This window comes from Diorhabda sublineata, chromosome 9, assembly GCF_026230105.1.
Source record: "Diorhabda sublineata isolate icDioSubl1.1 chromosome 9, icDioSubl1.1, whole genome shotgun sequence".
Classification (NCBI taxonomy): domain Eukaryota; kingdom Metazoa; phylum Arthropoda; class Insecta; order Coleoptera; family Chrysomelidae; genus Diorhabda; species Diorhabda sublineata.
In genome coordinates, this window is record NC_079482.1 from 24307494 (window position 1) to 24331239 (window position 23746).

A 23746-nucleotide genomic window follows, 5' to 3' on the forward strand; every position below is an offset into this window, starting at 1 on the left:
GATTATTCTTCTTTCTCGTGTAATTTGGCCTTTACTTATACGATTACGTTATTATCGAACATTCTGGAGTGTCGTAGACTGTTCTGGTCACAATTGAATAACGTACGAGAATATTTGGGAGGAAAACTGTTCGTCTACAAAAAGGGAAGAAATTGACAAACGTAATTTTAGACAGATGTCAAAATTTCAATTTAGGTTATTCTTCTTTTTCGAGTAACTTGGCCTTTATCTATACGATTACGATATTATCGAACATTTTGGAGTGTCAATAGACTATTCTGGTACCAATTGAAAAATGTACAACAATATTTGAAAGAGAACCGTTCTACAGAAAGAGAATAAATTGACAGACGAAATTTTAGACAGAAGTCAAAATTTTAAATTAGATTATTCTTCTTTCTCGTGTAACTTGGCCTTTACTTATACTATTACGTTATTATCGAACATTCTGGAGTGTCGTAGACTGTTCTGGTCACAATTGAATAACGTACGAGAATATTTGGGAGAATAACTGTTCGGCTACAAAAAGAGAAGAAATTGACAAACGTAATTTTAGACAGATGTCAAAATTTCAATTTAGGTTATTCTTCTTTCTCGAGTAACCGATCATTCTGGAGTGTCGTAGACTGGACTGGTCACAATTGAATAACGTACGAGATTATTTGGGAGAAAAAAGAGAAGAAATTGACAAACGTGATTTTAGAAAAACGTCAAAAAGTGAAGTAGAAAGTTTTGTTTTGCTCATAAATAATATAAAAGTTTGTGCCACGTGTTAACAATGTCAACGTTATACTGTTAGTCTAGCGAATGTTCTAGATTGTTCTGACTGTGTTTTAAAAATAAACCATGGAGAAAAGGATCGGCTGTAAAAAGAGGGATTAGAAAAACTTCAAAATAAAACAGAAAAATAAATAAAAATAATCAATTTAATTAAATTACACATAATAAAATAGCAGAACAAGTCAATAAATTAAACATCAACAAATCCATCTATTGCGTTGTTGTTCCATTTTCACTTTTTTTCGTCTTTTTTTGATTTCGTATATTCCTGCTTTATGGACGACAATTCCGAATCTGAAAATCCAACGTTCGATTTACTAGAACTCATAAATTTACTGCTACCGAGCGGAGTTGAAGTCCTCTGTCTACTTTTATCCCGAGTAGAATTCGTATTTTTCTGTATTCCCGATAACTCGGAACTTTCTCCTAGGAAACTACCAATGGACTCCTCGCTGAGCATTGTACTCGACGAAATTTTTAAAATTTGCTTCTTCAAAAATTCCCTCAAACTTATTTCACTACCACTGATATCGATAGGAGATGTCTTCGGTTTCTTTCTACTTAAATCCAAAGAACTCGAGCTGGAAGTTAGAGCTAACGCCTCTTGAGTTTTATGTAAAGTTGGAATCGCCCACTCCATACCGATGCTTCTCAACATATTCTCGATGCTCTCCATATCGTCGCTCGACGATGACGATAACATTTTTTGACTACCATCCGGACAAGTTTTGTCATTACAAGATTCTTTGTATTTACTACAATTTGGAAGATCTTCTGATTTATTAACATTAGTACTGATACTTTCTTTTGTTACATCTCCTGAAGACTTTTTAGATAGGCTCTCGTTAGACTTTGACGTCGAAGAAACCACTTCTTGGATTGGTAAAAGATGTTGGTTGGCATTGAAGTTAAAAGAATCTCTTGAAGTTTCCGGACTCGGTAACTTCGTGGAAATTTGACTATCGGCTTCGACTATCGTGGATAATTCGTGAGGCACTAAAGTCACGTTTCCATTAATTTTTTTAATGGACGTCAAACCTTTCGACAATGGAGGACGTTTGTGATTCGAACTCGTATTGTTTTCCTGCGGTTCGAATTTAGGTAATCTGGGAATGTCTGATAAGAACGGTTCAAATTGTTGATTCTGATTATTTGGTCGTTCTTGGAGTCGATGAATTCTATCGAGGAATTCTTGATTTGTGTTATTTGATGAAGATACGTCTTCGCTACCCAATGGTGCTGGAACAAACATTAAGAAAAATTTTAACAGAATACGTTATATAAAATAAACGGAAAATATATATTCACTTTCAAAATACTCGTCTGCCCCACTGGTACTTCCATTGTTTGTTCTCATTTGTAGAAATAGCTGCTCCTTCCTCATTTTTTTCCTTCCCTTCTTCAATATTTCAGAATTGCTGTCTTTCTATGCCTCTTTCCATGCGTGGAAATAAGAAAAAGTCTCACAGAACCAGGTCAGGCGAGTAAAGTGCTTGGGGCAACATAACCACGCCATTTTAAAACTATAAACAGTTGAGCAAAAATGGCTGTATAGGCATAATCATGATGAAAGCACCTTTGTCCTTTGTCTACCACAAATCTGGTCTTTTTTAATTGAGCTTTGGACAATCTTCATTACAATTTCAAATAAAAGGCTTTCTTCAACATTTTCTTCGATTCGGATTCGATCGAAGTTTGCCATCAATTGACATATCTCCGTTTTTAAGCCGTACAATAATGTGAGTGTTAAAACAGTACCAGTGGAGCATTTTTATCGAGTAAAGAACGAAATTTCAATGCCTGTTGGCATCATAAAAACCGAAACAAGATCCTCAATGCTATTCAGGTTATTATTGGATCCCTGTAGTATAATCCTAAATATATTAAAGTAACTGGCTATTTCACAAGTTTGGAAAGAAGCTAAGGAGTGGAACTTGGTCCTTCGAGCCGGATCACCTATATCCATCTTTGGCTTATATAAATAATATGAACACAAACAAGTATTATAATAACTTACCGTTGATTGAAGTATCATCATTGGGCGCTTCAGATGCAATTATCCGCGCGCCCTTAGTTGATTCCTTCAATTTTTTCACTTCTCCATCGAATTCGTGATTGATTTCCATCAACTTCTTGTAAATTTCTTCTTCGTCTAAACTGGAACTCGATCGTTTGCTACTTTCCTTAGATTCGATTTTATTATCAGGCAAATCCATATACGTAGTGGATAAATCTTTATCTGGACTTTTTGAAATATTCGTAGACAACATTTTGATTTTATCTTCTCTTAATTTTCGTATCATCGCGGCTAAAGCTTCGATTCTTTTACTGCAATTGTCCGTAATTTCGGTATATTGCGCTAATATGTTCTCCCTCGATTTCGTACTACATCCGGAATAGTCTTTTTCCGGTACTGTATCCGAACAACTGCAGCTCGTATTTAATGGTACTTGAACGTACTGCGAGGGGTTCCGGTTGTTGCTGTCGATTTCTATGACACTTTGACTGGGAGTTTCCACGGTACTTGATGACACGCTCAAATTTTCCACGCTCACTCTGGTCATGCTCAAAAGTTTTTTAACGTAAGTTGGTATTTTCGGATCGCCGGACGTTTCTTGGTATTCCGAATAAATCGAAGACAATTCTTTTTGTTGCGGTTTTTTGAAATAATCCTGACGGGATTTTTTTTTAAAATCCGGTGGACTTAGATAGGAAGTACTCGTGGTCGACGTTGAATTTTTACTGAATTGTTCTTTCCATGTGGTATCGACTGAAATCGATTGAGTTTTGACAGATTTTTTGTTTGGTATCTGTACACGAACGTTTTTAACTTCGACTGGTTTGAGAGGTTCATCTGTGGATTTAACAACTACGTCTGGTTCTTCATCGTCCTTCAGTTTGATGAAAATGTGGCACATATTATCTTTTGGTGCTTCATTTTCTTTATCGCAATCACAAGGTACGTGGATTTTTTTGCAAAATACCGGGGATGTTTGAGTTGTTTGAACGGGAACTGATGGTTTTTCTAAAGGAGATCCAGTAGTGCTTACTTGAACTGATGTATCTTGTGTTGGAGATAATTTGGGAGTAGTTTGAGTACTAGTGTTTTGTAATATTATAATTTTTTGTTTAATCTTCGCTCTTTTTCTCGGTGATTTACCAACAACTGAAAAAATTATGAAATATGAACAATTTGGAAAAGTTTTAATCACAATAATTCAAAGTACTGACGAAAAACTACGAGGTTTGAGTAAAGGATCGATACAAAAGCCGTTGGGATCGACAAATGATGGAGACAATGGAGACATTTTTTGTTAATAAATTTGGGATAAGGGAAAATTTAAACTTAAAAAATGAAAAGATGCCACTTAATTTTACATAAAATCGAAATTAATGAATAGATTTTTGAAAAACGAAAATTTTCTCAATGTCTAAAACACTTCCGTATCTGACCGGTTTAGAATTATAAAAAACACGCTCTAATTTGGCGTTTTCTTATCGCAGAATCCATTTATAGAACTCCCAAATGTCGAAAATTTCCGGTTCTACCAATATTAGAATTCGTTGATTTCCGGCTTTTTAAACTAGGATCGTTAATTAAACGAAAGGTCCTTTTGGAGGGCCTATTTTAGGAGATTAAGGAAATCCATGTATTGGTACAAAAGATTAAGCTTTCCCACTCGCCCCTACAAATTAAATTACAACGTAAATACAAAAATTAGTAATGGAGCAAACTTATGTAACATGATCAAAAGGTGACAGATATATTTTAGTGCATTTATCACCCATGCTTGAGTCAAGTCAATTTGAATACATAGTTACTGAACTTATTCAACTTATTTTTGGAATACAAAATTTGCAATAACTCGAAAATAAGCTCTTTGATTGGATTCACAAAAACACGTGAGAATAGAGAAGAAAACAACCTTCCAATTTTATATTATACACAATTTTTTAACAGTCTTATAGTTTAAGAGTTAATAGGAAAGAAAAACATTTTCAAATATTTTGATCATCTGTTTCTCAGAAACAATCTATTGCAATTTTTAGAATAAATTTAAACTGCTGAAATGTTCTACTCCATCACTAGTTTAGTTATGGTACCACAAAATGCATTTAAATATTCTTATCGTTCTAGGTAAGTTTGCTCCCGTACTATTGTCCTCAGTTTAGTAAAGGAATTAGTAGGAGTAAGTGGGAAATTTGATTCAATAAAATATTAACACTTTTTGTGAGGATGTATGGATTCCTACATACTTAGTATCATTTGAACCGAAAATTAATGATGAATCAAATATTGTATCAGAAGAAAGACAAACGAAAACCTAATTTTTCTGTTGGATATGTATAATGATGTTACCACAAAATGCAACAAAATATTTTGATCGTTTTAAGTAAGTTTTCTCCCGTACTATGTCCTCTGTTTAGTAAAGGAATTAGTAGGAGTAAGTGGGAAATTTAATTCAATAAAATATTAACACTTTTTGTGAGGATGTATGGATTCCTACAAACTTAGTATCATTTGAACCGAAAATTAATGATGAATCAAATATTGTATCAGAAGAAAGACAAACGAAAACCTAATTTTTCTATTGGAAATGTATAATGATGTTACCACAAAATGCATCAAAATCATTTGATCGTTTTGAGTAAGTTTTCTCCCGTACTATTGTCCTCTGTTTAGTGAAGGAATTAGTAGGAGTAAGTGGGAAATTTGATTCAATAAAATATTAACACTTTTTGTGAGGATGTATGGATTCCTCCAAACTTAGTATCATTTGAATGAAAATTAATGCTGAATCAAATATTGTATTAAAAAAAAGACAAACGAAAACCTAATTTTTCTGTTGGATATGTATAATGATGTTACCACAAAATGCATCAAAATCTTTTGATCGTTTTAAGTAAGTGTGCTACCGTACTATTGTCCTCTGTTTAGTAAAGGAATTAGTAGGAGTAAGTGGGAAATTTGATTCAATAAAATAACACTTTTTGTGAGGAGTCCTACAAACTTAGATCATTTGAAGAGAAAATTAATGCTGAATCAAATCATTTCAATTGTTTGTAACAATCAATAGGAGGAGTTGTGTGCATTATTGTTATTTTTTTTTTTTTAGTTTTTAAATGTGGTACTATATTTTTCAACAATTTATTTGAAAGGGCATATAAATTTAGAAAAAAATGTCACAAACCGTGAACGTAGAGTTAATTTTTGCATTTCATACTTTTTTAGGTATTTAGGTAATGAAAAAAAATTTTTTTTGTTAACTTTTTGGTTAATATCTCAAGTAATTAAGCTCCTATCATAACTGTAGAATATGCTATCGATTTAATCAAACTCAGGATTATTATATTGATAAAAAATTAGAATTACGAATGCCAAAAAATACAGAAGTAGAAAAAGAAGCATACACTTTATCAGACTTAAAAACAATGAATGTGAGAGAATCACACCGAGCTGTAATGTCAATGTTACAAATCAAACACCCAGTACAATACATACCTTCTTTATTTCCACTGTTATACTGCTCCGAAGAAGAACCATCAATACTACTATCGGTTTCATTTTCCTTTCTACATCGTTTCCTCGGAGTTTTCTTTTTATGTTTCGATTTAGTACGATCTTCCACCTCGTCGGTATCAAATGATCTTAAATCATTTATAATTTCATCTACACTGTCGTCTTTGGGTAATGCAGAAATTTCCTTAAGCAATTCTTCTTTTTGTAATTTCAATTTTTTTAATAATTCTTTCAATTTTGTTCGTCTGTTTTCCGGATTTTGTCTAGTGAAACTTTTGAGAATATCTCGCACTTCTTTTGGTGTAAACATTTGCGATACTGGGTAATCGACGTCCCAATTTGCATAATTAGTATCAGTATCAGGAGTCTCGGCTTGATTAATCTTAGGAAGTGTTACAAGAGCTGGTTTGAGGTTAGGAAATGCTTTATTGTAAACGTTTTCTAATTTATTTTGTTTTAATCTCTCTTTTTCTTTCAACCGTTCCTCTGTCATATGATATTCCGGTTTGTCATTAAAAATTTCCAGTACTCTCTCCTTTTTCTGAAGGAGAGGTAATCGCCTCATCATTTCCTCATAATCTTTTTTCAATTTCTCTTTTTCCAAAGCTTGTTTTCCTCTAATTTGTGCATCTTTTTGCCTTTTTCTTTGTACCTCTTTCCAATCTTCTTGCATATCTGGATCTGGGATTACTTCTAAGCTTTCTATTGGTATTTTTTCGACATAAGATGAAGAAGGTATACTTTTTTCATAACCAAATCTGTTTGGATGATCATACATTTGAACAGGATGGTGTCTACCACTACCGGTTTTCATTAGTTCTTCAAAACTTGTAGTTTTTGTTGATAAATTCTCTGGATGTGTTACACTTTTCGAAGTAGTTTTAGAAGGAAATTTGTTTGATTTAACCTTACTTCCGGATGACTTAGTTGGTGCAGAAGAAGGAGGCGCAGTTGATGATGTTTTCACTTTAATAAATGGTTTTGGAGGAATTTCATCATCTTTAGTTAATTGATCAGATTTACTGTGAATATTATTATCTTCTATTTCATCTAAATATTCAGATTTCTTCTCTGTACCACCGAATTTTTCAAAATCCTTGTACCTATTTGTCCTTTCTTCTGCATCAACATCTTTCAATTGCACCTCTTTCATTGAACAACCACACGTGCAGTTTATACAACAAGTTCTTGACTGTATATAGTCCCTAATGGCAGTGCTACTTTGTTCTTTGGGCATTGCTGATTTCTGTTCATGGGAAAACAGTTCCCTACGTTTTATCCTATCAGAGATTCTAGTATCACAAGGAATACATTTGAATAAAGAACTTGAGGCATGTGGTTCATCAACTGAGAGTGCTTGTTGTTCAGTAATTGAAGAAATATGTTGCTGAGAAGCTGAATCAATAAGAGGTACTGTTTGTGTATAACGTGATGGTAAATTTACTTTAGGTTTTGTATTTTCTGAAAAATTCTGAGTAGATATCATCGCTGGGTTTGTAGGAACTTCCAAAGTTTCTATATTCATAGAATCGGATTTTGTACCTAAAAAATTGATTTATCATTGATATATGCCAGCAAACAAAAGGATATAAACTTGGATAGGCTTCTAAAATAGAGAACAATAGAGTCTTAAAAATAAGTGCGATAGCTCATCCAATCCTGAATGGTATCTACAAAAATGTATATGCCTTTGAGCAGGGAAAAAAATTACAAACTCTAAAATTTTTCCTCTATTATTTATACTTTTAATTTAACCCCATTCATTTAAATTGATGTAGAAACTCTATTTGAGATATAGACCCGACAATGGTGACATTTTACAGCATTTTCAATGTCCTTTATTATGGATTTCATTACATTACATCGGCCTTTGGTAAGGTCAAGTGAAGCATGGCAGACCTATCTCATGGCCTATGTACTCAACGGTTCCTTGGCCATCCACAATTAACTATGAACATTCTTTTCTATGTTTATTTTGCTTCCATTTTCTAGTCCTGAATTCCTCTCTCTTAGTCTCTTAGGTCTCTCTCTCTTAGGAAATTTTTAAAAGAAGTGGAATAAACAGATCAGCTGTAAACACTTGAAAACTCATTTTTAGTTTAATTTTATATTGAGATAAAAGTAAAATTGACCCGCTTATCTTAACTTGAATTGAATTGTAAAAAGGCGGTTGACTAGTATATATGCGAGGTTTTTCTATATTTCATAAATCTAATTTATTTATCATATATTTATAAAAATTTACCTTCAATTTTGTTATCTGAAGGACCGGAATCTTCTAGATCGCATGTGCAACTAGTCGATTCCTCATCACCTTCTATAATATCTGATAATGAGTTAGAACTTCCTTGGAAATCAGAATCAGAGTCTGGTATACTGATTCTCAGTTCATTATTCTCTTCCCTATGTTTCTTTTTCTTCACACGAGGTTCACTGTGCGCGGGTTGTGTGAAACCTGTCAACATTGCAGCTCTTGTATCTTCTATTTCGCGAACAATTTTTTTACGATTCTTAATAGCGTTCTTGTCACTTTCTGTTTTTTTCATTTGGGAATGTAGTTTACATGCAGCTTTGTGACCCCTTTTAGCTGAAAGTTCTTGATTTAGAATCATCTGTTCTTGTCTTAAAGTTTCTTCATCTTCCGAAATTTTGGCTTCTTTATGACCTGTTCCCAATTCTTTTAGGGCTTGTTTGTACTGTGTTTGAAGCTCTAATAACTTCCTATTCTGCCAGTTTTTCAGTTTCTGTTTACCTTAAAAAATAATATAAAAACCTTTGAATCATAGGACGACTACATTCAAGAAGATAATTTATTTACCTTCTTCTTCTATTTGTTTCATTTGTATTATTTTTTCTCGTTTAACTTTATTTCTTACATCCTCAGCTATATGCTTCGATTGTTGTCTTACTTGTTCTAATCGCATAAGACGACGTTTTTCAAATTCTTTTTTGCTGTGATCTAAATCTGCTGTTACCATTTTGCCTCTTTTTATACTAATAGGATTTCCAGAAACGTGAACATTTATCGACATAATAGAAAATAGAAACTATTTCCAAAATATAACATCTAACATTTTAACAGCGATCTCTATTTTCATATAAAAACTAAATTTTAAATCGATACTATATAAACATGCCAAGTTTTAAAAATTATTTTCACGATATACGTTATATACGTCAATGTCAAATATCAAACGTCAATGTCACTATTTATGAATGAATTATTTATGGTTGTGTCTATTCATACGAAGTTACTGTCAATTATTTTAATAAATGAATAATTTTTTATTCGTAAAATGCATTTTTTAGTCTATGAATTATCAAAAACATATTTAAATTTTTTTCTGAAATTTAGTATTACTTAAATAACCAGCTGTCATTTGTTTTCTTAAACTTCAAAAGTAATCAGATGAAAAGACCATTTTATTTTGAGACAGTCTCTTATAGTAAGATTTAAAGTTATTACAAATAACTAATTTTAGGTCATATTTCAATGTAGAATAATATTTTACACGTTGATTTGGACCGAAATTTTAATAAATCATAGTATAAAGAAAATCAATCGGTGCATTTTAATCCTTTTTTGATATGTTGAATTTTTAATTAAAAACTATAGATAGATATCGTAAAGTAAATAAACTATCAAAAAAATGATACAACAATCATTGTTCTCGACATTTTATTAAGTATATCTAGTATTTAATAAAAAAAAAATCGAAAATCAATTGAAAGTTTCTGTTCCTTTTTGTATATTTGAATAAAAGTAAATAATTTAATCATGACAATCAATTTTCATTATTGTGACTTCATTTTCCAATTGTGCAAAATCAATTTTTTTAATCAATGACTATTCAAATGAGTAGTATTATTCACACGATAATCGTATGAATAGCAACAACCATTATTCATTACTTTCATACACATTTCCACTAAAACCTTAGTAACCCCATTGATCTATAATATTATAAAGCAAGAACAAAATCAGTTCATAGTTCATAGTTAATTTTGATTTTAAAGTGGCTCCGTTTTATTTCTCAATAGTTTCAAATAAAATTCGTAATACGTGCTGCCTATAGAGTAGGGTTAATAAAAAGTTTATTGAATGGTATTACCAGTACTATAGTAAACTGCATTCATTTTAGTTCTTGTATGGTCTTACGCTTCAGAATAAGTTATACAACATATTTTTTTTTTCTGTATATCAATTAAAACTTTTTGTATATTGGTCGATTTTTTTAGTTGGTAAACATTTATTAACTTTAATTTTCTTCCAAACCAGTTGTTAAGGGTTAAGTGATTTAATTTTTTTAACTCAAAATTTCTATTATGAAAACAAATGTTGTTATCAAGCTTTTAAATCAGTTATAAACAATAACAGAAAGGGTTCATTCTTTGTATTAGGATCAGATTGCTCATCAAGACTTGGAGAGTTTATTTTTAAATTAATAGTGAAACGTCCACCAATTTGGAATTTTTTTTATAAGTATGGTGTGAAATGAAAAAGATATTTTGATAATAATTTAGGTATTTATTAATATGATATTTGCATCCGACATTGTAATTTGAAATGAAAATATTTTGAATCTCTTGCTATATACATATTCTTATATATAAAATTTATTATACAGGCTGTCTCAAACTGGTAGGCTGATGTTCATGTTTTCGGTATTATATAGTTTGTATTTATATAAAAAATCGTTACTTTTCGATTTTTAAAGAATATTTTCGTAAAGTAACTTTATAATTAGCAAAGTAGATAATCACACAAATTTGGTCTAAAATATGAGTTCTATTTTTATCAAAGTGGTTTCTTTAAGACTATCTCACATATCAATGTTAACGATTACAATTTCAGAGAGCCTGCATATACAGTGTTATTCAAAAGTCATTTCCACTCTAATATCTTTAGAATGGTTATACATAAACTTGTCATACATCAAAATTATAAAATAAGGTTATAACTACTAATATTCGGTTTTTGAAAATTTTACAAGTTTATGTATAACAATATTAACATAGTAGTATGGAAAGAAACTTTCAATTATCACATTATATATATATATATATATATATATATATATATATATATATATATATATATATATATATTTATACTATGTACGTCTTTAATATTTCATCCTAAAATATATATCTTAAAACTACATATGCCATGATACTAAATTGTAAACTTAAAAATTGAAAATACAGAAATGTATATGAATACTCTGAAAAATATAATATATATTTATATCTATAATATATATAACATAATGTATCTAAATAGTAAATAAAAACTCACATGAAAGACTTAGAGGTAATGAAAATGAGTAGACAAGACGTTTCAAAATGTAGATTTTAAGCTACAGTGTGTTAAAATGAGAATTTGATAATAATTAATAATGATATTTATTTGTATCTTACTAAATGATCCTCCTTTTCTTTTGTTTATAACCCAATCAACTACATCTTAAATTTCTTTTCGTTTTAGTCAAAAATCAAAAGTCTTCTTCTTATTCTTTCAAAAGTACAGATACACACCGGACACGATGCAGCTTGTCAGACCTTTGGGAACTTGTTATTTTGTCCATAACAATTTTAAACAATCCAGAGAAACAAAAAACTTATCAAAAAACTATCAAACAAAGTTTTTTAACTTTAAGAGAAATCCATGTCTATGCCAAAAACAATAAACTGTAGCTTTAAATTAAAATATTCATGTTTAGAGTTATACCTACAAAAATGTATAATAATAACGAATAGTACTTAAGTTAGAAAAATAAAATATTCATTTTGGTAAGTTGAAGTAAGGTCAAAAGATAAGTGTTAATTTATTACTGGCCTATTATTACAAAAAAGTTTGTAATCACATATATTTGTTATTTATAATCGGAGAAATGTAAAAATTTATAATCCATTCATTCAACGAAGCAGTACTATTGATGTGATTGCCAAAGGACTTCGATTTACTGTACATCGGTATCAATCATGTGATATGAAAGGATTTCTAGCTTGTCACAATAAAAAAAATACTTTATTAGGATAATTACCAAAGAAATTGGTAGAAAGCTATAAAAAACATGTGGAAGTTTGCTTTCTGTCGAGTTATTTGCTTCGTCAGTTAAGAGAATGAACAATAACAGATTCAATTCAGTATAAACATAAATATTCAACTCGAATATTCCATTTTGATACGTCCATTAGAATACATGATAGTCAAGTGAAATTTTTTACAATATTTACAATAGGGTTGAAAAAAAAATGATTTTTTTACACCATTAAACTTTTTAACATATTCTTTTTGAGTTCATTTTCACCTAAAGTCATTCATATTTCTTATACCTTCAAATCTGCTGGACGATTAAGAATGATATATCTGATGAAATTTCAATCTTTTCAAATTTTTGGTAATCAGAACAACATCAAAATGTTAAATACCCTTTTTTTTCCTTATAATTCAATAATACCAAGATACGTCATTTTATGACATAGTCGAATGAAAAAATTATATAATAATCACAACCCCACATATGTAATACTTCTATATAGACAGTTCCTATAAGTGGAAGGTGTTCCGACTAAGTGAAACAAATGGTGTATCGTTGTCTCTCTCCTCCGAGCGCTTCAGTTAGTTCTGCGCATCTTTTACGCGCATGTAGCATGCGCAGTATAGATAATGTGTCTCGAACTAGAGAGAAAATGAATATCGTCGGCACCGTAACGTTTTTTCTTATACCAACTGTTCATATAAGAGTATAACATATATGCACAACCCAATATGACAATATACAAAATGTAATTTTATTTTTGATAAGAACTGGTGATTAACTTCCTGATCTAATCGACAATCAGGTTTTCTTATTGAATATTTTGTTAAGTCTCTGCTTAAATTTCGTCTGGATCTATTTCAATGATTTTAAAATATTTCTATTCAAATTGAGGGTTCTCATACACTAATGCCGTGTCAAATATAAGTATATAATACATTAAAAATAATTCAAAATCGTTGATCACCGTTCAAATTTCTTAATATACATGCACTTTTAAGGTTATGTTTACTAGCGAACCAGCGTCATGTTCGCGTTCATTCTGTTCACCGCTTAACTTGCAAATGTTTAATTATAGGTTATGTTCAATAAAAAAATAATTTGCAATTATATAATTAACATTTTGTCAATGGATAATGAATTTGGTTAATTTAACATTTTGATTATCTCAATTATAATCTTAGCACATTCAAAAATTGCAATTATTGTTGAAAATAAAACAAAACATTGCATCTTATACATATATACACACTTTCATTTGAAATTATTGACTCGACAATGAATTATAAGCAGAAGTTTTTAGAGTAGTCTTCGATACAGTCCGCAGTGAAAAAAATTCTATTACTGTATTGTACCTAATAGATTAACAAAATATAGTTTTTTACATAAATAAAACCAATAAAATATATTTACATTGATTCAAAACAATTTGGTAAACAGATACTTTTTTAAAAATATTTTTGATATGAGATGGCAGTTCAATTATAGGACATACTTCAGGATCTGTTTACAAATATTGTGTGAATATTGATAAAATAACGAGTTGTGAAATTAGAAGAACCTGTTCAGAACAGACAGTTCCTTTAACATATACAGTGTTATGCATTAAGCATGAAAACACATTTAAAATTTTGTCACACTGTATAAAATGAATAGCTTGCTATTTGTAAACCTAACAAATCTAATTTATATTGGTAAGTAAATAAAATTTAAATAAAAATTTGGTTAAAAAATAATAATTTACATATAAAATTTTAAATCTTAACACCTTGAGTGCAGTTGGGTACTTCACTAAATGTTAATGGGTTCGGATACCAAATCAGTTTTAATATGAAGTATACAAGATTGCAGTTAACATTTTATTTAATTATCTAGTTTGAGGTAATCAAATAAAAAATACAGAATTTTTCCATACACATTTATATTAAGTTGAAAACCTTCAAAACCAAAACAACTTAACCTCAAAATTATTATATTGATTCGATATACTAATTAACCTTCAAAAAAGTATATTTTGAATGATTAAAACAATGATTTACATTTAAAATTTGCCTTGATTCCACTGATTGAAACAAAGCTGCTACCAACAGATAAAAAAAGGTTGATGGCTTTAGCTATTGTTTTGATTAGACCTAGCAAAAGTTTATCTACAGGTTTTTCCAGCTGACCAGATTCATATCTTGAACCTTGAGTGAAGCAGCAAACTCTACAATCCAATGCTGACTAATACTTATTTTCAAAATAGGTGACTAGATCAATGAAAGTTGTCTTTTCTGATTCCATAATTTCTTTAAGACTTTGAACATTTTGCCAATTGTATTTTTGCCAAATTTAATAAAAACGAGCCTAGAAACTGTTGAATCACATCAAATCAACATTTGCACAACAGAAATACATCTGTGATTTTTTTGAAACTAGATGTGATTTTTAACTGTTACTACATGTGATAGAAACAGTGATTAAGTAGCAACTAATGATTGGATGATGCCTGGCATCTTAAGATGATACGAATTCCTAATGAAAACACTCGATTTGATGCTTCTCACTTTGAGAATAATATTATCAACAATTGCGGGAAATCCTATGAACTGCGTAAAAAAAATTTCGGCGTATTTTTACTTTATTTTTGATTTTGCACGATTCCTGTTTTTATGATTCGAAAATGGAGAGGAATTCAAAAACAATTTTCAATTTTTCTAGATGAATTATGATTTTGATAAAAATAGCGATGGGATATCACCAATATTGTTACGTAATGATTAAATAATTCAAAATAAATTTTCGAAAAACGTTGAATTTCTTGAATAAATAAGAAAGGTACTATTAAATGTGTTTTTTATGATTGTATTTAAAATAACATTATAAGAAGAGAATGTTTCATATGATAGAATAAAGAAAATAACAAAATTTGGAAAAATATTGAGGTTATGTTGTAATGAGTGATTAGGAAATTGTTTTCATGTTCCAAATTTGTACGATTTTAATTATTTGTTATAAACAACTAGCAATTCTCAAGTGTTATGAAATAAAACTTCGAAAATAGTGAACATGGAAACAATAGTTGTACACTTAAGACTGTTGTTGTTTCTCAAAAAAACTATGCCAAAATCGAACTACATAACATCAAATATGGCAGAAGAACGTTTTCTTATTCTCCTACTATCCTAGATTGCCCAGACAAGAGGTGAAAGAAGCAACAAAGAAAAATCTTTAACGATCGAAGAAAAAATATATAGAAAAACTACAATATGGCTGAAAAAATACGCAACTAAAAAAATTCAGTTACGTTATTCAAGGTAAGGTAGCGCGTTAAACTACAATTTTTTCTGCACTTTGGCTTCGAGATCCTTTATTTTTCTTTATTAGTTTTAAAAATAGTAACATTGAGATTAAATTTGAAGAACCATTTCCCCGAAATTTACTCACTCTATATACTCTTATATATTTTGTAAAACTAATCTCATCTTAGGCAACAGTTACATTAAACGCTTGGACTAACGAACAAATACGCCATCTATATAAGTATATATTAAACAGAAAATACTTTTTTAATAATCTGCACTAGATTTTGTCATTCTAATGGTGAAGCAGAAAAAGTTTGCATCAAAATTAATTTGACAAGCAAATCAAAATATTTACATCAAACGAAAATAATCAATTCTTATTTCTCATTCAAGACTCGATGTAATTCTTTAAAATCCACTAGAAACACGTTTTTTGCAAATTACGTTTTGTTAGTCGTTAAATAAACGATTATTTTAAAAGCTCTTTATATATAAGAACCGATTACATCTCGTTACTCCTTATAGAATCGATTACTTTCGAAAATCTTTGATATTAAAACCGATTACGTCCCTTTATTCGTAATATAATCGATTATTTTCGAAGCTCTCATAGTAAAACTGTAAAAGTATCGATTATTTTTGAGGTGCTTTTGATATCATAACTGATTACCGTTAGCCGTAGAAAAAAATCGATTACTTTCGAAAATCTTTGATATTAAAACCGATTACGTCTCTTTATTCGCAAAATAATCGATTATTTGCCAAGCTCTTATAATAAAACTGTAAAAGTATCTTTTGATATCATAACTGATTACCGTAAGCCGTGAAAAATCGATTACTTTCGAAAATATTTCGATATTAAAACCGATTACGTCTCTTTATTCGCAAAATAATCGATTATTTTCGAAGCTCTCATAATAAAACTGTAAAAGTATCGATTATTTTTGAGGCGCTTTTGATATCATAACTGATTACCGTTAGCCGTAGAAAAATCGATTACTTTCGAAAATCTTTGATATTAAAACCGATTACGTCTCTTTATTCGCAAAATAATCGATTATTTGCCAAGCTCTTATAATAAAACTGTAAAAGTATCTTTTGGTATCATAACTGATTACCGTAAGCCGTGAAAAATCGATTACTTTCGAAATTCTTTGATATTAAAGCCGATTACGTCCCTTTATTCGCAAAATAATCGATTATTTTCGAAGCTCTCATAATAAAACTGTAAAAGTATCGATTATTTTTGAGGCGCTTTTGATATCATAACTGATTACCGTTAGCCGTAGAAAAATCGATTACTTTCGAAAATCTTTGATATTAAAACCGATTACGTCCCTTTATTCGCAATATAATCGATTATTTTCGAAGCTCTCATAATAAAACTGTAAAAGTATCGATTATTTTTGAGGCGCTTTTGATATCATAACTGATTACCGTTAGCCGTAGAAAAATCGATTACTTTCGAAAATCTTTGATATTAAAACCGATTACGTCTCTTTATTGGCAAAATAATCGATTATTTGCCAAGCTCTTATAATAAAACTGTAAAAGTATCTTTTGATATCATAACTGATTACCGTAAGCCGTGAAAAATCGATTACTTTCGAAAATATTTCGATATTAAAACCGATTACGTCTCTTTATTCGCAAAATAATCGATTATTTTCGAAGCTCTCATAATAAAACTGTAAAAGTATCGATTATTTTTGAGGCGCTTTTGATATCATAACTGATTACCGTTAGCCGTAGAAAAATCGATTACTTTCGAAAATCTTTGATATTAAAACCGATTACGTCTCTTTATTCGCAAAATAATCGATTATTTGCCAAGCTCTTATAATAAAACTGTAAAAGTATCTTTTGGTATCATAACTGATTACCGTAAGCCGTGAAAAATCGATTACTTTCGAAATTCTTTGATATTAAAGCCGATTACGTCCCTTTATTCGCAAAATAATCGATTATTTTCGAAGCTCTCATAATAAAACTGTAAAAGTATCGATTATTTTTGAGGCGCTTTTGATATCATAACTGATTACCGTTAGCCGTAGAAAAATCGATTACTTTCGAAAATCTTTGATATTAAAACCGATTACGTCTCTTTATTCGCAAAATAATCGATTATTTGCCAAGCTCTTATAATAAAACTGTAAAAGTATCTTTTGGTATCATAACTGATTACCGTAAGCCGTGAAAAATCGATTACTTTCGAAATTCTTTGATATTAAAGCCGATTACGTCCCTTTATTCGCAAAATAATCGATTATTTTCGAAGCTCTCATAATAAAACTGTAAAAGTATCGATTATTTTTGAGGCGCTTTTGATATCATAACTGATTACCGTAAGCCGTAGAAAAATCGATTACTTTCGAAAATCTTTGATATTAAAGCCGATTACGTCCCTTTATTCGCAATATAATCGATTATTTTCGAAGCTCTCATAATAAAACTGTAAAAGTATCGATTATTTTTGAAGCGCTTTTGATATCATAACTGATTACCGTTAGCCGTAGACGAATCGATTAATTTGAAAGTTCTTGTGATATTAGAACTGATTACGTCTCTTTATTCATAACAGAATCGATTATATTCGAAGCTTATAAGGAGTTACAAATTGAGAATTGATGGTTTTAAAAAATTGTAGTTAAGTTTATGATGAATCATGTTGAAGTAACAGTAAAAGAATGTTTTGACCAAATCAATTATTTTAATATCTACTAACAAACGATTTTTTTGCAAACTGTTGGTCAGAGGATGTTTGTCTAAACTTAAGTTGCAAAAAGAAATTGAACTGATGTTAATGTTTTGCCGGTTTGATTCCTAGAAGAAATTGCTTCATAGATTATTCAACAGTAAAGAATCAGACATCGACTACTTGTTTTTACCGATATTCAAGTACGGGGTCGAAAAATATTAATGTACAGGTTAATTAAATGTATCGCAATTGTTATTTCATTATTAATATATTTTACTGCGTTTAATTGAATAGGAAAAGTTTCAACAAACATTTTTCCACTTCACCAATTATCAATGTTACGAAATCTTTGCGTTAAAAAAGTATTTACCATAAATCTGTAATGATATTATCTTAAATTTAAAAATATTCAACTGCCCGTTCTACGCGAATAATATACGTATATTATATATAAAAAAAAAACAGATGATTGCTTCAGTTTGGATTTGTCCATCCAATTTTTTTACTCAATAAACAAGCGTTGGTTATATACTTACTTTTTTTTTAACTTTACAGTCCTTACATTTACTTTTTCGCTTAAAATATATTCATAAAGTAAATTTAGATATATTTGTATGTGTGTGTGTGTGTGTGTTTATAGATATATTTGTTAGGAATGTAAGCTCATGTAATCATCTAGTGATATATTGTCATGGACTTAACAATTATCCAATATTATTATCTAGATATTATACAAAATAGAACAAAAACAATTTACAATAATTTAGAGGACTGTAGTAGTTACATTAACATTGAGGAATTGGCTGTTAACTCATTCAATATTTTTGTTTGTTCAATTGAGTTCATAGTTACTTAATGAAGCTCTGCTCTAATTTTTTATCGACTTCTCTTTGAAATATATTCTATTTCGATATAAAATAAGTTATAGATAATTTGATATCACTAGAAAGTTTCAAGATTCTATTCAAAATATTGTTTGTCATTATCGAATACTTCAAAAAATTAGACAGAAGACATATGACAGATGGATTCTTCTTAAAATGTCATCTATCATTATAAAATACTTCAGAAAATATGGTAGAAGACAGATGACGAAGGCATTTTTTCTAAAACTGTCGTTATCAAATACTTCAGAATATATGACAGATGACAAATGCATTCTTTATTATTTGACGTTTCCCACATCATCTATCATTTTAGAATATGTGACAGATGACACATTCTTCCTAAAAATTTGTATTGTATTTGTATTTATGGAGTCCTCTTAGCACCTTGAAACAAAATAACCCACGATACGGGAAAAACGAAAAAAAGCTAACAAGGGTACATGCGGGTATATCAATTGTTTGCTCAATACTTTTGAAAATTTGACAAATGACAGATTCTTCCTGAAAGGTATATTATTCTGTCAACCTGTCATCTGTCAATATCAAACTCTAGAAAATATGATAAAACGTTTGTTTTATGCTTCTTACATCATCTGTTGTTATTAAATACTTGAGGAAATGTTACAGATGACAAATTCTTCTTAAAAACCTTATTGTTTGACGTTTCTCACATCAACTGTCATTATCCAATACTTTGGGAAATATGACAAATGGATTCTTCCTAAAATGTTTATGATTTGACGGTTCCTACATCATCTGTCATTATCACATACTTCTGATAATATGACAAGTGACACATTCTTCCTAAAACTTTTACTGCTTGACGTTTCTGACAGCATCTGCCATTTTCCAATATTTCGGAAAATATGAAAATTGAAATGAAAATTATAAATAATGAATGTGCAGTTGCCGAAATTTCCTCTTCTTTGAGTATCTTTCTTGAAAAATTCGAAAATATTTATTCTTTAATAATTCTAGAAAACAATTTTTGAAGGTGTTTAATTGTTCATAACTGTAAGTTTTTATAGGCTAATTAACTTTTTATGAACAATATTCTAGATAAAATTCGGGATATAATGAGCTAATCCAAATAATTTTAGTTTAAGTATGTCGAATTGGATCGTGAACTAGACAATATTTACTAAAATTAGAATTTACAGTCATGTAAATATTTTCATATAAAATATCCACATAACCTAATTTTGTTAAAAAATGACCGCCTCCACGCTTTACGACAGGCATCAATGTTCCCATTGCGAATTTTATTTGAGGTTATAATGCAAAAATTCCATCGTTCACTAATGAAAAATTTGGAAAATGTCTTTCAATGTCTTGTTAAATTTTTCTTTATTCTCAATTAGTTAAAGTGAATGGGAAATCCAACAGTATTTTATCATTATTATAATGATAATTACTTCAAAATTTTTATTCAATTCACTTGTTATATTCTTTTATAGCATTTTCATGATACACTCAGTGGCGTATCATTGACGTTCCAAAGTTGATTTTGTTATATTATTTTATAGCATTTTCATTATAATCAGTGGCGTTTCCTTATTGCTTCAAAACTGATTTTGAAAAAACGTGATCTATTTCAAAATGTTGCTATTTATGATGAAAAAAATTAATTTTCCACATTTTTCTTTAGTGTTATGTATAAAGTAACCTTATCATCATTTCAAATATTATTAAAAAATAGATAATTGTATTGACCTTCATAGAAAAAGTTAAATTTAGTTTATTTTCATTTAAAAATTAAATTAATATGAATTTTTAAGTAGAACTTTGAAAGAAGCCGTTAAAAAATATTAAAATAATGCTTAAGGAAAATAACCACTGTAGTTAGTGTTTTTTTTTTTGTAATGTCCCGAAACTAATGTACATTTTTCACTATTAATAATTTCAATTTAATAGTGACGATAGTGGTAATAAAACAATCATTATGTAAATTAAATACGATGCTGAATAAAAAAATGCAGTCCGGATTAACACCACGAGATATAAAGTGTGAATCTGTCCCTACATCACTAGACTCTAAATATCGGTAATACTGGGAGGCTCAATTAAAAATAGTCGGTATGAAGAGCAATTTAACCCACTTTTATCAGTCTAGTTACCTTTAAAACGATAACTGTAAAGATGTCTCGAAATTGTGGGCTGACTACTCTAAATGTGCAGTCTTATAAACTTACAGATCTAAATTAACTTCAGAATAGATGAGAGTGCCGTCCAAAAAAAATATCATTGATTATATACAGTGTGGAAAAAACAAAAATTTGTTTATTGTACAATCCTATCTTCAACTTTCATAAGATAGGTACAACCCCCAACTTTTTTGATTGTGAAAAGTATAAACTTGTGATATATGACGATTGAATGGGAAATTTGTGGTTTTAACTGTCATTAGAAGGGGGCTAAATGAATATGTTTTAAACTCAAAATTAATTAGAATATTAAAATAAACTTGATTACATAAATAAACGACACATAAAACAAAATAAGTAAATGAATAAAAATATTGTTTGATTGAAATACGTGTCTTGTATAATTTATTGATCTTTCCTTGGGTAATTGAGTCGTCAAAATTTGTTTTTGGTGATTGAATTTTTGAATTGATTTTGCTTTGGGTTGGAAAAAGTTGTTAACATGAATAAACTACCATTTTTGAACGTGTAGTATCAAATAAAACTAACCAGAAATTCTAATTCCAGTACGTACCCAATAAAATTGGTACAGTACCTAAAATACGAGGGTCATCCATAAAATAAGGTTTCCAACGATCTGCGGACGCTAGGAACGCCGTTACACCAGTTTTGGCGATACTGACGTGTAGTTTGGATCCGTTTTTCCCAGTTCCCGCCCCGTCGAGCTGTCTACAACGTTAATTCTTATTTTGGTCGTCGTGAAAAATTAAACTTCTATTTGATTTCCACTCCAGGTGCGAATTAAGTTCTGTGATTCGTTTTTTCTGGTGGACATACATTCGCAACTGAAAGTGTATTCCCTGAATTAAGGAAAAACTTGGTGGGTCGCATTTCACTACCGAAGAGAAGCAGAATGATGAGGATGCAAGAATGCATTGATCTAAACGACGATTATATCGATAATATAGAGAAGTCTAAGTTTTCCAAATATTTATTATTCAACGCCAATAAACATGTTTTTCATTGTGTCTCGTATCTAGACGAGTTATTCCTTCTCAAAACGACCTTTTGATTCGTCAAAACCATTTTATAAACTCAGAAAATCTTATTTTGCCAAAATATGATATATTGTTGTTTTCTTGGGTATTTGGGTCTTCGAAATTTGCTTTTGATGATTGAATTTTGGAACTGATTTTGCTTTGGGTTGGAAAAACACTTGATGGGAATTCGTGTATAAATTTAAAAGGTTACATAACCTCTAAAATTGGTACAGGACTTTGAATATGTCGCAATCTAAAGGATTATGCCATCTCGAAACGGCACGAATTTTTTCTAAATTCTAACGACTCTGTTTTAACCTTAATAGGTTATTAGGTATTTTGACAGACAAGACAAGAAGACAGAAAGTATTTTACCCTTGGGAATCCATGGGAAAAACATCAATTATACAACTTAAAACTAATTTTTGAGGTTAGAATATCAATAGGGATGTAGTTAGGAATAAAATATCCGAATTATTACCAAAGGGACGGTTTTTTTGTAGAAAATAGGTAATATATAAATAGGTTTGTAACGAAACTTTCATAAATTCCTTAGAAAAGTTAGATCTGTAGCGTAGCCTCCAAGGAAGTATATACCAGCAGTATATTGAGTAAATATTTTATAAAGAACACAGATACAGCTTGATTTGATTGATCTTTGATCATCACTAAAGAAATATCTTATTAGTTGTACTTCCATCAAGTGTTGAGATCAGGGTAGTCCGCACCCTTTCTGTCCATAGTAGAACACATTTCGGGGCACTTCCGAGAAGCGTCTCTAACGTTTTGATGGCGCGTATCAGTCCCCGAATCTAGAGCAAGCTTTTTTCCATTTGCATTGCGTGCACCATTGTTCTCGATGTTCCATTCCGTAGACTTTTCGGCATTTTTTATTTTCGCCACGAATTCTCCTTGGAGATACTGGAATTTTGGGACTATGAGGACGCGGTGACAATTTGAGAAGTTTGTGAGGAGATGGAGGGACCTGATGCTGTTGATTCAAAATAGATTGGCGCATATTGCCAACTAGAAGTCTTTGGTAATCTGGATCTTCGTGGAAGGGTCTGGCCATGTCACGATGAGACAGAGTCGGCGGAGGACTTGTAAGACCCATTTCTACTTCCGTGTAATAAAATTCTTCTTCGGAATCCTCACATATTTTATCTCTGAAAAGTAAATATCGGAATTAATAAAAATTGATACGATTTCGCGAATATGCAGAACCAAAACATAAAAATTAGAGCAGTAAACGTAAGACACGAATATAAGTGTAAGTTACACCTAAGTTGAGGTAAATTTATGCAAAATTTCAATCTAGAGATAACTCTACATATAAAAATTGGGATTC

The 23746-nt window shown here is 30.1% G+C and overlaps 2 protein-coding genes across 2 annotated transcripts in view; both read right to left on the bottom strand.

Moving 5' to 3' along the window:
* Nucleotides 1–908: 908 nt before the first annotated feature.
* On the bottom strand, nt 909–9509 carry LOC130448788 (uncharacterized). The gene is made up of 5 exons (XM_056786298.1): nt 9120–9509; nt 8547–9053; nt 6284–7843; nt 2798–3946; nt 909–2019 (listed from the first exon to the last, which is right to left on the bottom strand). The coding sequence occupies exons 1-5, from the start codon at nt 9331–9333 to the stop codon at nt 1013–1015; spliced, it is 4437 nt and encodes a 1478-aa protein (XP_056642276.1). The 5' UTR covers nt 9334–9509; the 3' UTR covers nt 909–1012.
* A 1317-nt stretch (nt 9510–10826) lies between these two features.
* Nucleotides 10827–23746, bottom strand: part of LOC130449067 (zinc finger protein 395) — a 121686-nt gene continuing 108766 nt past the window's right edge. Inside the window, exon 6 of the mRNA XM_056786720.1 lies at nt 10827–23564. Within this exon, the coding sequence (XP_056642698.1) occupies nt 23198–23564 (367 nt within the window). The 3' untranslated portion in view covers nt 10827–23197. The remainder of the gene's footprint in view (nt 23565–23746) is intronic.

Coding starts and splice junctions, on each gene's coding strand:
- LOC130448788 (XM_056786298.1), bottom strand. CDS start 9,333: ATGTCGATAAATGTTCACGTTTCTGGAAATCCTATTAGTATAAAAAGA. Junction 9,054..9,119: donor GAAACAAATAGAAGAAGAAG/GTAAATAAATTA, acceptor TTATTTTTTAAG/GTAAACAGAAACTGAAAAAC. Junction 7,844..8,546: donor TTCAGATAACAAAATTGAAG/GTAAATTTTTAT, acceptor TCAATTTTTTAG/GTACAAAATCCGATTCTATG.